This window comes from Theropithecus gelada, chromosome 3 (assembly GCF_003255815.1).
Source record: "Theropithecus gelada isolate Dixy chromosome 3, Tgel_1.0, whole genome shotgun sequence".
Lineage (NCBI taxonomy): Eukaryota > Metazoa > Chordata > Mammalia > Primates > Cercopithecidae > Theropithecus > Theropithecus gelada.
The window spans coordinates 17,913,928-17,928,748 of NC_037670.1; the positions used below are offsets into that span (position 1 = coordinate 17,913,928).

General features: G+C 47.2%; 1 protein-coding gene across 3 annotated transcripts in view; it reads right to left on the reverse strand.

Moving 5' to 3' along the window:
* Positions 1–14,821, reverse strand: part of ADARB1 (adenosine deaminase, RNA specific B1) — a 138,688-nt gene that overhangs the window by 59,327 nt on the left and 64,540 nt on the right. Inside the window, exon 1 of one of the 3 annotated variants that reach the window (XM_025380195.1) lies at positions 3,579–3,752. The exons of 1 other annotated variant lie outside the window; for it this stretch is intronic. In XM_025380195.1, coding sequence (XP_025235980.1) covers positions 3,579–3,678 — 100 coding nt within the window. In that variant the 5' untranslated portion in view covers positions 3,679–3,752. Of the gene's footprint in view, positions 1–3,578; positions 3,753–14,821 lie in introns of those variants that run through there. One more of the 3 variants, XM_025380194.1, reaches the window with a different exon arrangement.

Consider the following 14,821-nt stretch of genomic DNA (forward strand, 5'->3'; position numbering starts at 1 on the left):
GGGTGGGTGGATGGATGGATGGATGAATGAATGGATGATAGGTGATGGGTGATGATGCGTGGGTGGGTGGGGGGATGGATGATGGGTAATGGGGGATGATGGGTCAGTGGACAGATGGATGGGTGGATGGATGATGGATGATGGGTAGTGGGTGATGATGGGTGGGTGGGTAGATGGATAGATGGACATCGGATAATGGGTGATGATGGGTGGGTAGGTGGATGGATGGATGGATGGATGGATGACAGATGATGGGTGATGATGGGTGGGTAGATGGATGGATGACAGATGATGGGTGATGATGGGTGGGTATATGGATGAATGGATGATAGATGATTGGTGATGATGGGTGGGCGGGTGGGTGGGTGGATGGATGGATGGATGGATGGATGGATGGATGAATGGATGATGGATGATGATGGCTGGGTGGGTGGATGGGTGGATGGATGGATGAATGGACGATGGATGCTGGGTGATGGGTGATGATGGATGGGTGGGTGGATGGATGAATGGATGATGGGTGATGGGTGATGATGGGTGATGATGGGTGGGTGGGTGGACTGATGAATAGACGGGTGATGGGTAGATGCTCAGATAGATGGATGACTAGATGGACGGATGGATGTTGGATGGGTGGGTAGATGGATGGATGGATGGGTGAGTGGATGGATGATGGATGGGTGGGTAGATGGGTAAATGAGTGAATAGATGGATGATAGGTTGATGGATAGATGGATGGACTAAAGTGAGTAGATGGATGATGGATGGACTGGTATATGGATGGGTGGATAAATGCCATCCCATCCTATACCTCCAGGTGCTACCATGCTCTGCATCTCACAAAGAATTGCTCTCTTTGCAAGGTAAGAGTTATGGCTGGCACCAGAGAAGGAGGCTGGCATGATAGCTGCCTGCTTCCACCCCATGGCCAGCTGGCTCTCCTCACTCTGTGAAGGGTGAAGGTCAGGAGTCCCAGGGCTTCTCCTCCAGAAGTACTCAGGGGGAGCAGGCCTCTCTAGGTTGGGACCTCCATCTCCACAGAGGTCCCCACACCCTGTTCACCTCTATTCTGGAAACATGGGGGAGCCCAGCCTCAGACTAAAACACAGTTCAGAACTACTGCCAGAGGACAGTGGTCTTCACATGTACACACATGACTAAGCACAGATAAGGATGTTATCACATGGGAGACAAACAAAACACTCAGTGAGAAATACATCTGGAAATATAGGATGCTATTCAGACAGCAGGTGGGTAGGGAGTGAAGGACTGCCTCTGTGTTCCCACCTCTCTGCCCTCCCACTGGTCATCAGCTTAGCAGCAGTGCTGTGAGTGAATGAGGCTACAGCAGCAGTCACTGGGCACTGGCTGGGTGCAGGAAGCGCCTCATATATGGGCACTAACTGCTCCCCAGAATCCTGCCTTGTGGCTCCCAGACCTCTCCCAGGTCTCGTGCTGGCAGCATCTGCCAGGGTGGCAGTGTCTGCTTGATGGGGGCTCTGGCTGCTATTTAAACGGCACATTATTCTTTAGTCCTATTTTCCTGATGATTAAGCTAACCCATCTGAGGCTCACACACAGTCAACAGTCAATTATTTGCCCTGTGGAAGGGAGTAACTGGATGGATAATTCAGGAGTGATGAAAAAAATCACTGAAATTATATTGCCACTGAAGCCAACTAAAACCAGTAACTTGTTACTACATTGTTTTCATCAAAGAATTACATTTTAAAAGGTGTACATTATACCAGTCTTAGAAAAAAACAAAACAAAACAAAACCATGTAACACACATGATTTACCATATCTTAAAAATATACAGTATAAAAGACTATATTTTACATCTTATAAAACTTTGCCAGTTTGGTATAAATGTGATGGCCAATCTTAATAATATCCGTAATTTTCAAAGGTATTTTTATTAGTTTCAAAGATAATGCATATTATAAAATATCAACAGCAAGAACAAACACATAACGTGATACTGTTTAATAACACTCACAGTGAACTTACTCATAGGAATGACCAAGGAATACAAGTCATTTTATATGTGGGCTTCATTGTCACATCTTATAACCCTCTCAATTTCTTATAACCTTGGTCTGAAAATGTAACATACTTGAGAGTGGTTTTCCCACTGCAGAATGAGATTATGGAATGCATGAAAAAGACACTTTAAGCTTGAATCACAGTAAATTCCAAAAGAATGACGACAGACTTATTCTTGTACTTCTCAATATTTTTCCCAACTTAAATGATTAGTGATGAGTGTCCATGGGAAAAGGGGTGGTAATGCTAAATTGAGGGTATTTGGTAAAAATGTCCTTTAGTTTTTGCCCGTACATTTGTTTTACCCCCTATTGCCTATCTTAGTGACATCTCCATTTCTAAAGCTTAACTGAGGAAACAAAAACAGGCCAATGCTGTGACTTCCTGAGGCGAGGGCAGAGGGGGCCGCACAGACTGGCTGTACTGAGACCGCCCGTCAGTCCGGGAAAGCATCGAGGGTGTGGTATCCCCAGCCCTGGACACAAGCAGCTGGCAGCGCGGTGCCCAGAGGGCCCAGGGTCAGGGGTTACCCACTCCAGACACAGACTTCCATGAGGTGCTGTCGTCCTTGTTATATTAGCAAGGCACTGTTACACGACTGCTGACTTTGAGATGCATCTGTTCTTCTTCTTTTTAGGAAGCCACACCAAAAAACCGAGGTTAATTTTATTTCCTCAAGAGACAGCCATCTCCTGCCACAGAATGTCCCGAAGGCCCTGTGGTGGTGAAAGGCTGTGCTCCGGTCCTGTCGTGAAGGGGACGCTAAGGGGGTGCCCAGAAGACACAGAGGCAGAGGCACTGATCACATCTGTCTTCAGCTGTTCTCTGGGCTAGATACATCTTTTCACTAAGGCATTTTCTATTAATTATTTCATATTATACAAAGAGAAAAAAAAATCAACAGCTTTTAAAGCAGCAGTTCACGTCCAAAAACCAGTAGCTTGTGATGTGTATAGTCATGGACAACTTTTGAATCTGGTTTTGAGAAAAAATAATCTAGATCTTAACAACTTAAAACATTAAGTTGAATTAAAAACTGGTATTAGCCTGGAGTGCAGAATGTAAGGAATTTGTTCTCCATTCTTTTAAAGGGGAAATATTTTCACAATGGTTGCTACAGCCTTGCTTTCTGCAGCATGAAGAACAGTTTTAATGTAGAAAAGTCATTAACGAAGAGTGCGGCAAAGGAAATCTCATATAAGCATCTATCTCTGGGAGAAAAACCTTTTCTGTGGCTCAAAGCTACAAACTTTAGGGTTTTATAAATATCTTTCCAAAGACATACTCCAGACTCTGAAGCTAAATGATTTCTATTCATGCTTACAGACATGTTTTTGAATCTTCCTTTTTAAGTGCCCCTATCCAAAATTCTATAAAATGCCAACAACAAAAAAGGCACTTAAAAAGGGAAAATAGGAAGTAACTGGCATCAGCAAGATTAATTCACAAAGTCATCTATCCCGGAAAACACTTCTGTACTGCATTAAAGACTAATGCTTCACATTGAAGAATAAAAACTAAATGAATTACCTTTCCTCTCAGAGCGCTTCTTGCGCCTCCTTTTATACCGACGCCCCATGACGCTGAAAAAGGTCCCCATGTGCAAAGGCCCAGTGGTGGACGACGCCATGCAGACACGCCAATGCCAGCGCCAGCCGGCCCCAGCCTCATTCTGTCCCTCAGTCACTCGGGGCAGCAGCACAGCGACTCACTTCAGTGTGCCGGCAGCTGCGACAACAGCAGCCCCTGCCGACCAGGGAGCCTCCTCCTCTGCCTCGGGCCCATTCATCATGCTGCAGTTAGGCAGAACTAGGCTGAAGGGGCCCAAACACCATAATGACTTCAGAGCACACCACCCAGAGGATGACATGTGACAGTTAACCCTTCAGTGCAGTCACGGACAAAACACCACGAGCAGAGGGGAGAGAATGATAGCGTGAATCTTCCTAGGGAAACAAATCTCCCACAGCAAACACACCAAAGTCCTGTTTAAATGGAAATCCTAATACAAAAAAATCTATCAATAAGAGAGTACAGTGTAGAAAATAAAACTGCAAAAAGTAACAGGCTACCACACAACGCAATGCAGGGGCTCAGCAGATGCCAGCTGATGAAAACAGCTCCACGGAAAGTGCAGCTGAGTGGTCAGGATGTCACCAGTGAAATCCCTGGGACAGGAAACTGCAGGCCACTGACAAACGGATCTCCCCGCCCCCAGAGAGCGCTCTTTCTCCTCTCTTAACTCTGTCTCCCACCAACGCTGACCTGCCTTGTTCATTACTGCAGAGCAGGGGCACGGCTCATGGCCCAGGTGAATGACGCGCAGCCAAGAGAGGGGCCAACACCAACATCTTCCCATTTTCCGCTGTGCCTGGTTTGATCAGCACTGCCAGCCTGTGACTAGCACAGGACCATGACCAGCCTGGGGCGAGCAGGGACACGCATCACACATGCACATCATACAGCACTTGGTGCCTCTGCCGCTCGGGAGCCAGCATTTAGGGCTGGCACAGCAGAATCCACAGCCTTCAGTCCCTTATTGTCCAGAAAAATGCTGTTCAGGCCCCAAGGAGATGCTTCCCCTGAGATGGCCTGTGTCTCTGGAACAAAAGGCAGCTGCATCCAAATGCCCTGAAGATTAGGCTGTCTTGGGAGGAGTCCGATTATGGGGAGGAGGCAAGTAGAAGAAGCACTCACAGGCAAAAGAAAAAAAAGACAAATTAATTAACTAGTCAGATTCTTTCTCTTGGCACAATGCGATTACTGTCTCGTGTAACAAAGTACCTTTTCCCTATAACGACCGGCATCCACTTTCTAATTCATTATTCCAAAGGTACACACGAATTAGTGCAATGTTTGTGACAACTGTACATGGCACCTCAGGAAATTATGCCATATTAAGCAATTCTTATTACTTTTAAACTTGTGTGTGTCCAGACATACTCTGCTTAAGCATAGTGAATTCTTTTCATTTTCTATTGTCTCAGCATCTATCTGGAATATGAGCTGCACTTTCTCCTACTAGCAGCAGGGTTCAGCCAGCCTTGACACTTTCTAGTTCTACACCACACCCAAGTGGCCCAAGCCAGTACCAGAGATGAGAACCGAGAGGCATCTTTCACTCAGGCACCTGCCCACACACTTCAAGTGACCCCACTCTACTCCCTTATTTGTTCTGCTGGTTGGCTGCAGTGCTCTCTCTCTCTGCCTGACTCTTTGTTCCTGCCTTGCGTGACCCAGGGACAGAGGACTGCCCTCGTGACTCATGGCACCCTCCCTGCTCAGGACCTGTAAGTAAAAATCCTTGAACATGCTTCCCATTGTGTGGTGTGCTGAATTTGTGCCTGAATTTGTGTCAGGCTCCTGGTACGAGTGACGATCAGGCAGGAATAACCTGGACATGGATCAGACAAGAGCCGCCAGGGCATCTGTCAGTACACACACAATTCAAAAGGGACCCCCTGGTCACAGGTGGAACAACGAGACATCAGGCCGTCCGCCAGACAAAGCAGCATCTCATGAAAGCACTGGACACAGCACGCCCAGCCCCTTCACTCATCATTAGGGCGGGGCTGCCAGCCACTCTGGCACTGGAACCCCAATTTAGCTGGAGGCCCTCAAAACACCGTAAGACTCAGGCTCCATGTCAGCAATCAGAGAGATGTCAGACATCAGAATGATCAATAGTTTCATTTCTTAAAAAATTATTAATATGATTTAACTAAATTTTCAAATTATTAAATTTAAAACTCAGCTTTAAACAATTTTGATTTAAACATTTCACATTAACTACTTTATGTAACTTTTAATAATTTAGAAAAAATAATTTTCTGAAAACACAAAAAATTATAATTTTTGCTTTGTTATTTACTTAAATTCAAATTTTTGATAGAAACATATTCAAATTTCGTATACTTCAAATTCAATGACATTTTTGGTTTTTTGCTTGTTTGAGACAGAGTTTTGCTCTGTTGCCCAGGCTGGAGTGCAGTGCCGGGATCTCAGCTCACTGCAGCCTCTGCCTTCTGGATTCAAGCGATTCTTCTGCCTTGGCCTTCCGAGTAGCGTGCGCCACCACGTCTGGCTAACTTATTTTGTATTTTTAGTAGAGACGGGGTTTCACCATGTTGGTCAGGCTGGTCTTGAACTCCCGACCTCAGGTGATCCGCCCTCCTTGGCCTCCCAAAGTGCTGGGATTACAGGCGTGAGCCACCACACCTGGCCCAATGACATGCTTTATTTTTTAATCCTTTAGATCAAGTGGTAGCAAACATTTTCTGTAAAGGGCCAGAGAGTAAGTACTTTAGACTTCATGGCCACATGTCTCTGATGCACTATTTTATTTTTTAACAACTCTTTAAAAAATGTAAACGCTGCACAAAAACAGGCTGTAGGCTGCCGTGTGCTGGCCCTGCATTAAGCCATAAACACCAATAGAACAAGTATTATCTGAAAATGCTTAATATAAAACATAATTAGTGATTTGCAGAAATAAAAACAAAATAATCAATGTTATGGGAAACATATGCACCTATTCATCAATCATGTCTTGATCTGTTACTCATTCAAACATGAGTGGCATCTGAACAGAACACCCAGATATGCACAGTAGCAGTTAAATTCAGTGGTCTTTGATATTTTGCCAACATTAATTCATATAAAAACCGTAACTCTCCACATATTTTTTCCATCTTGAAGATGTATTTGCCGAAGACGACACAACATATTGTATCAATAGTGCGCTGGCTTGACTTAAAACTCTGAAAGATTTAGACATGATATGTGGCCTCCATTTGAACTCTGGTGCCCTAACCACTGCCAGTGTCAGGGACAGGCCCAGGGACAGCAGGGCCACCTGAGTGCACCCAGATGCTGTGTACAAGGAGACGGCCAGCAACTCATCAGCATGCATGGTGCAGCTGCGATGGATTTCTGCTCCAAAGGACAGAGCTGGTGTCAGGATGAGCTTCTGAGATAGAGTAAGGCAAGTGGGGAGCCTGCTGAGAGGAACAGGGGCCTAAGACAGGAACAGAGGCCACATCAGGAGCCAGCAGAGGCTGACGCATCATGGCAAGCTGCCCGGGGGCCCATGTTGTTGCACCCAGGAACATGCGGGTATCTGGGTTGTGCAGGGCCAGACCTGAAAGGGCCTTTCACGCTGAGGTGATGTCTTTGAACTCCATCCGGAAAGCCATGGAGAGTCTGCAAGTTTGCATCCAGCGGTAAGGAAGGTGGACTGATTATGTGGGGACAGGTGAGGAAGACAGGAGAGAGGGAACAGGGGACAGTCACAGCCCTACCTCAGGCCAGTCAGGGATGAGACGGCCTAAACTCTCCCATGGTGGCATGGGTGGAGAGAGAAGCTGGGGAGGAGAAACGATGCAGAGATCTCACCAGGTCAGGGAGCTGGGCTGGGCAGCCAGGGAGAGAGAAACAACGCTCCCAGAGGACGGACGGATGTTAGAGCAAAGCCGAGCCCAGCTGCTGGCGAATGCATCTGTGATGCCCGAGAGGAGCCGGGAGCTCAGATCTGCTCTACTTCTCGACTGCCGCAGAACTCAGCACCAGCTCCAGTGCTCTCAGAGCTCTGATTTTTCACAAACCGACTCCTCCAACCTTCCCCTGTGGGCAGTTCACACAGGCCAGAGTCACTTTGTCACATCTCTCCTCTCTCCACCAGGTCATGGGCAAACCTTCCTGACATACTTTATGGCATTACAGCAAAGGGGAGTCCAGGCCCTGGTGCTAAGGCAGGAGCCTTGCTGTCATCAGGTGGGAGCCTCCGCCGCCTGTCCGGATTCTTTCCTTCAATGCTCACAACACTGGGGCTGTCATGGGACAGTGAACTAGCAGTGGGGCACTTAGGGTCGGCCTGACACCCACGGGCAATCAGCCACTGGTAGCTGTGACTCCACCTTAATTCCTTTTACCCAGCTCATACCCTCACGGAGGCTGCCATGGTCCTGAGGGCTTGGGAACCGATGGGCAGGTCCCTGAGGGCATAAAGGAGTGAAAACCAAGGAGGAGGTGGGTGGGACAGAAGCTGTCTGCAAAGGCTGCCCCCACGTCTGGGGCAGGCTCTTCTGGGAAGCAGAGCCTCCATTCTCACAGACGCTTAGCTTGTGACAGGGGCTGGGAGGGGAGGTCGTCTATTTCTGACAGTGATGCCGACAGGCCTCTGGTGTGGTGAGTTCAGGAGGGCTGTACCGCAATGCCCTGCCCATCACTCGACGAAGCCTCACCAGACAGTTGGCACAGGCTCTACAGACTCTTGCCCTCTCTTGGTGACAGAGGAGAAGTGGTGGTGTTAGAGCAGGAACCGCTGCGTGGGGCTCAGAAAAGAAGCTGAGAGGATGCTGGGAGCAGAAACAGAAACAGGTGCCAGGGGCAGTGTGGGAGCCAGGAAGGTTCACGGTTGCTGACCTGCATGGCTATCACAGCGAGATGGGGGACCAAGGCCAGGGCAACTGCAGAACGCGCTGAGCAACATGCAGGGCACGACTCACAGCTCTAGGGCCAGTCCAGCTGCAGGAGCCCCTCCTTCACTGCAGCTGTGTTGTTCCTGTGCCCCCAGGAGGCCTGGTCTGAGACAGATAAGATGACCCATTTTGGTAAAAGAGGTGTGTGGAAAACATCAAATCATCCCCTTCCCTCTGCAGTCTAAGGTAGCACGTTTTACAGTTTTACATTACGAGTCGCCTTGCACAAAATCCTTACCTAAGCATGCATCTGTGCACACATCTGTGCTTAGCTCCCTGCTGGGAGTTCGGGATCTCCTGTTAAATACGGATGCACAGCATATCTCCAACAGAGGAAGTCAAAAGCAACCCACAGGATTAGAACCAAGAAACCACAAAAGGGAAACATAAATGTTCTTTAATTATTTCAAATAAGAAACAATGAAACCTCTTTTGACCTATTTTATAGTAGAAATTCACTTACTGTATTTGAAAACTGTAAGTGGGAGTTTCTGTAGGTTTATTAATTTAATTATTCCCTTGCCATGCATCAAACGAGTGAGGTGCACAGTCATGAAAAATGACTCCACACTGTGATTAGCCAGGTCTGAGAAACTGAGGACTAGCCAGAAGCTCAAAAACACCAGAGCCATGAACAGACCTGGCTAAGAAGAGCTAGTCACCAGGTGAGCAGTGCCGTGGCCCCTGAGGAGGGGTTGGCCAGGCCCAAGCACAGTGGCTGCTGGGACTAGCTGCATTGTGTCTCCAGCCGAGGCCCCAGGGGTCTCCTAACAGGGACAGAACCAAAGAAGAAACAATTTGAGAAGAGCCAGAACTTCTAGAGAAGAAGCCAAAATTTTTATCCAGGAGAAAGCACTTAATATTGTCATGGTTTTAGGCAGTCCAGATCAAGCCAATCATAGGGTAAGAAAAAAGGAAAAGACAGATGGTAAACAGCTGTCTGAACTCTGGCTTCTTTATGATGAAATTATTCTGGAGAAATAAAGTGCTTATAGAAGTTGGGTAAAAATGAGGACTGTTGCTGCCTGGTTGCTGGACACACTCACGTTTTCAAAAGTCCAACTCTCTGCCTTCTCCCTCTGGGTCAGGGTTTTCATCTGATTTGGTTTCTATAGGAAGCTGAGCTCAACAGCGGGCTTTAGTCTCTCTAGTTTACCCCCACACGAACCACATTCATGGAAAAGAGGTGGCCAAGAGGCCAGGCCACTCCCACGGAGGCCGGTGGTATTCTGTGTCCTGCTGGCTCTACCAGGACACAGCCCTGGGAGAGTCCCAGTCCAGAGGAAACCAGGTTGCCTTGCAACTTCCTATCATCCCCTGTTTCCCAACTGATACATAACACATGATTATTGTTTTCCTTGAAATGAGAAAAGTATAATTTCCCCATCTGCATTGTAACCCTTACCTTAAAAGACCAAAACTTACAGCAAGCCACAATTCAGAAAAGTATATTCAAGAAACAACTTGCAAAGTATACCTCAACACCCATACTGTAAAATCCCGGCAGAATGGATCAGGTAAGTGTGAAACCGTAACCCCATCACGGGCAGTGACAACAGCTATCTGGCCACAGCTAAAGGCTCCTAGTGAGGAGTCCACGGCTCAGTGAGAATGTGGTGAACATGCCTGGCAAAGGTCATGTCAGCTGGTTTGTGTGTAACTTTTCAGGAATCTGGCAGGTCTACTAAATGAGGTATGACTTTAAGTGAAAATACGCTAAAAGCACAACCTCAAGAGATATGCCGTCATTAAAAATTAATCTGGGATTACAGTTAACATTGTGAAAGATACTATGGTAAGCTTGTTAAGAGATCCTGCCGGCATCCCCCCGCTGTGCGCCCATCTTGGGCTCTGCGCGCCACCTTGTCAATGAAGGCAGTTGTTCTGTGCTTTCTCAGATTCTGTATTTGTCAGTTAGGCATCCAGTCCTCACAGGACCAATTCTATTAAGTACGTTTTCTTATTCCTAATGCTCTGGCATTTGTGGGCCTTACAGACACAGGGAGAGACTGGCCCTCCCAGGGCTTAGAGCAGCACAGGGTTCCAGGAGGGTGGTCGGCTCTACCCACCTCCCTTAGCTAACTTCCTGCCTGCCCTAAATCACCCAAGCGCCTGGTAGCAGGCAGCTAGTGATCTTTCCTACAGCCTAAGGCCCACTGGAACTGTTCACACTAGCCAGCCCTACACCGGTGCCCTGCCCTGCCTTTCCCGCTCAGGGGAAACCCCACTCAGGCTCTGTCCTGGGCTTTCCTGTGGCTCCTTTCTGCCCCTTGACTGACACCACTGTGCCCCGTGGGCCTGCTTGGAGCGAGTGCCCCTCCTCTAGGAAACGCAAGTAATAAAAGTCTCCTTTCAGTGGCAGAGGCCTCTTGGGTTCTGGTTCCTTGGTCACCTCCACATGCTACAATTCTGTGGGCACAAAGGAGACAGAACAGTTCTCAAGACCTTCTTGGTTTAACAATACATCCTTTTAGACTCGTCTATAAAACACAAAAGCATGCTAGTTTCCTGACTATCACACTGTATAATCCTGTTTGATATTTGTTCTGCATTCATATAAAAAGTTAGATTAAAATGGTATTTACATATATTTTGCCTTCATTTTCATAAAGAGATCATTTGGTTTTTTCCTCATCAAATGACAGAGCCCAATGCAGAGTAAATCTTCCTAATATCAAAAATGCATATTTTTTGGTTTCTTGAAAGTCAGAGTAATTTAGACTCTCCCGGCATGACAAGACAAGCCGTGCCCTAACTGTGGTAAATCTGTGTGCCAGCAAGTGGAAAGGTGCCCTAGGGGGGCACTGGCTCTCTTCCGGCTTATTAATTCATTCTGCAGTCATTTCACATGAAGTTACCAGAGCTGAAGTAATGCCCTCACAACGTATCTATGGTTCTCTTCCTTTTTCTTCTCATTTCTTCTTTCTACCTTTAGGATTATTTAAGAGAAACATAAAAATAGAATGTCTGATTCATGAGAATCCAGAAACTCACAGCAGAATAGCAATGATCCACTGTATCACGTATGGTTTCTATGATGATTAAACTGACAGTTTACAATTTTAATAAGATACCTTAAAGCTCTTTTTTCCCAACTTTAAAAGTTCATCAATTTCTGACTTCAGCTGCCATGTCTTTGCAAGTTAATAACTGTTTAATTCTAGGAGAATGTCACAAATAGCCATACACCATTTAGTATCTGACATTCCTGGTATCTAATTAATTTTATTTTTATCTATGTCCTCAGAGTAAAGTTCTCAAATTTAATGTTCCCAGAATATTAATTTAGGAAAACTCTTAAAAGCATTTTTCTACTCTTATAAGAAGGGGAAAAAATGAATTTATTAGAATTCTAAAATCTCTTTGAGAGTAATTTACTCATTATTTACATAAAATCAACACATGGGAAATTGTAACATTACTTAACGTAATATTAAAGTACCTCAGAAATGTATGTTAATAAGAAAAGTAGCAAATATTCATTCATCTACCTATTTACTGAGCATCTGCTATGTGCCAGTACTATCCTAAATGCCTGAGATACATCAGTGAACAAAAAGACGTTAACATCTGCCTTCCTGGAGCTTATGTCCTAATAAGGAAAAAAAAGACAACTGACAATGGGTGTCATAAAAGATTAAATGCCATCAAGTGTCAATGGACAACAGTGACTGTTACTCTAGGAAGATGGCTGGATGTGGGAAGGCAGTAGTGGCTATGCCATTTTGGAAAAGACTGCAACAAACTTCAAGGTGGTGAGGAAGGTGGCCATAAGACAGCTGGCAAGAGTGTTCTGGAAGGGAAGATGGAAGGTTCTAGGTAGCTGCAGCACCTGAAACCGCCCAGGAACAGCCAGGCAGCCAGACTGACAGCAGCACAGGTAAGAGAGAGTGAGAAGAGATGGAGGCCACTCTGCACATGGGACCTCCTGGGCCACAGTGAGGACATGGCAGTCACATGGTGGCAAGAGACTGTGGCAGCATCTTGAACACGGGCTTTAATCGAGTTCTGATCTAGTTTTTTTTTTTTTTTTTTTTTTTTGAGACGGAGTCTCGCACTGTGTCACCCAGGCTGGAGTGCAGTGGCGCGATCTCGGCTCACTGCAAGCTCCGCCTCCCAGGTTCAGGCCATTCTCCTGCCTCAGCCTCCGAGTAGCTGGGACTACAGGCGCCCGCCACCGCGCCCGGCTAGTTTTTTGTATTTTTTTAGTAGAGACGGGGTTTCACCATGTTAGCCAGGATGGTCTCGATCTCCTGACCTCGTGATCCGCCCGCCTCGGCCTCCCAAAGTGCTGGGATTACAGGCTTGAGCCACCGCGCCCGGCCTCTGATCTAGTTTTAAAAGGAACACTCAGGCCAGAGTTGGGGACAGGGGCACAGGAGGCATGTTCTGAAGGCACTGCCCACAGGCCTCCTGGCTGCCATGTGGAATAGAAGAGAAAGGATAGGCTGCCTTCAGCCTGAGCGCCTGGAAGGAAAGAGCTGCTGAGATGGGAAGATTATGGCAAGAGCAAGGGAATGAGAATTTGGAACCTTAAGTTGTGGAGGTCTACAGACGCCTGACAGAAGATGCTGCTGGCCTTGGGGTCTGAGTCTGAGGAGCAGGGGGAAGGTGTGGGCTGGAGACACAGGTGTGGCACTCACCCATAGAGGTGAGGCTGGGTGCAATTCCTGAGTGAGGAGCATACTGCCAGGAGGTTAGGAGAGGAAGAAGCAGGGAGCCAGGAAGGGCACCTGCCAAAGCAGAGGGCACAGGAAAAGTCGGTTGAGTGATGGCCACCTGCCAATCACTACACATGCATTTGCTCATTTAAACATCATCAAATCTCAGTAAAGGAGACTGAGGTTTCAGAGCAGCAGCCTGGACATGGCTGCTATCTGTTTTACAAGCATCATAGATGCCATCTGAGCTTTGGCCTTTGTGGGTGGAGCCTGCACAGCTGTGCAGCATGGCCATGGTTTCGGCAAAGCAGTAACCAGCACAGAGTCACGAGCTGGTCCCCCTGGTCAAAGCCCTGCTCTCTCTTCTACTAGCCAAGGGCCTTAGGCAATTTCTTACCTTCTGGGCTCCTCAGATGCCCCCTCTGCAAAACACATGACAGAGCCAGGACACACCCCTGAGTTCATGGGGTACCAAGTGAGGATACTGCTTAGGCTGCAGCAGCTGCACCCCCAGTAGGCAGATACCACATGGCTCCCACCACCTCATGGGGAGGAGCCTGGCAGTCAGCTGGGCTGAGTCGCTGACCAAGGTCACATGCTGGCCATGTACTAGGACCCACTCCAAACCCAGAGCTCTCCAACCTGAAGACCCACATTCCACCCTGCTACAATGCGGCCCAATTAAAGAAAAAACACAGCCGGGCGCGGTGGCTCACGCCTATAATCCCAGCACTTTGGGAGGCTGAGGCGGGCAGATCACGAGGTCAGGAGATCGAGACCATCCTGGTTAACATGGTGAAACCCTGTCTCTACTGAAAAAAAATAAAAAAATTAGCCGGGCGTAGTGGCGGGTACCTGTAGTCCCAGCTACTTGGGAGGCTGAGGCAGGAGAGTGGGGTGAACCCGGGAGGCAGAGCTCGCAGTGAGCCGAGATAGCACCACTGCACTCCAGCCTGGGCGACAGAGCGAGACTCTGTCTCAAAAACAAAAAAGAAAAAACAAAACTACTTGAGTTTATTTTATCAAGATTCCTTACAATATTAAGTCAAATAACATATACATATTTCTTTATATTAACACATTTCTGTTTTCTGAATGAGAATGTTTCAAACAGAACAGACTAAGTACAACTTTCAGTCTACTGGCAACATTCCTCCACTTCTTCACACAAATGAATTCAATTAAGCTTTTTCCATTGGCTTTAAAGGTGACTTTACCAGGCAACTTAGGGTTAAAAATCAAAGTCTACACTTCTCAAATTAGTATAGCAGGTGTTCGATTTGAAAAACAACAAAAAGGCAGGAGCCAAAAAAAGGAGACACTTGACTTGAGGGACCTTAATTAGCTGCGGTAGCATAACGTGGCTTAAAGCAAGCAAGCAGCCACAGACAGTGACCAAGGGTGGCTCAGGCAACCCAGGGTAGGTAAGGTGACCCGGAGTGGCTAAGGTGGCCCAGGGTGGCTTAGGAGACCCAGAGGTGGCTACGGTGGCCCAGGGGTGGCTAAGGGGACCCACAAACAGCTAATATAACCATGAGTGACTAAGGTGAGAGGGTGGCTAAGGTGACCAACAAATGGCTGAGGTGATCCTGGGGTAGCTAAAGGTTACTCACAGGTGGCTGAGGTAACCCAC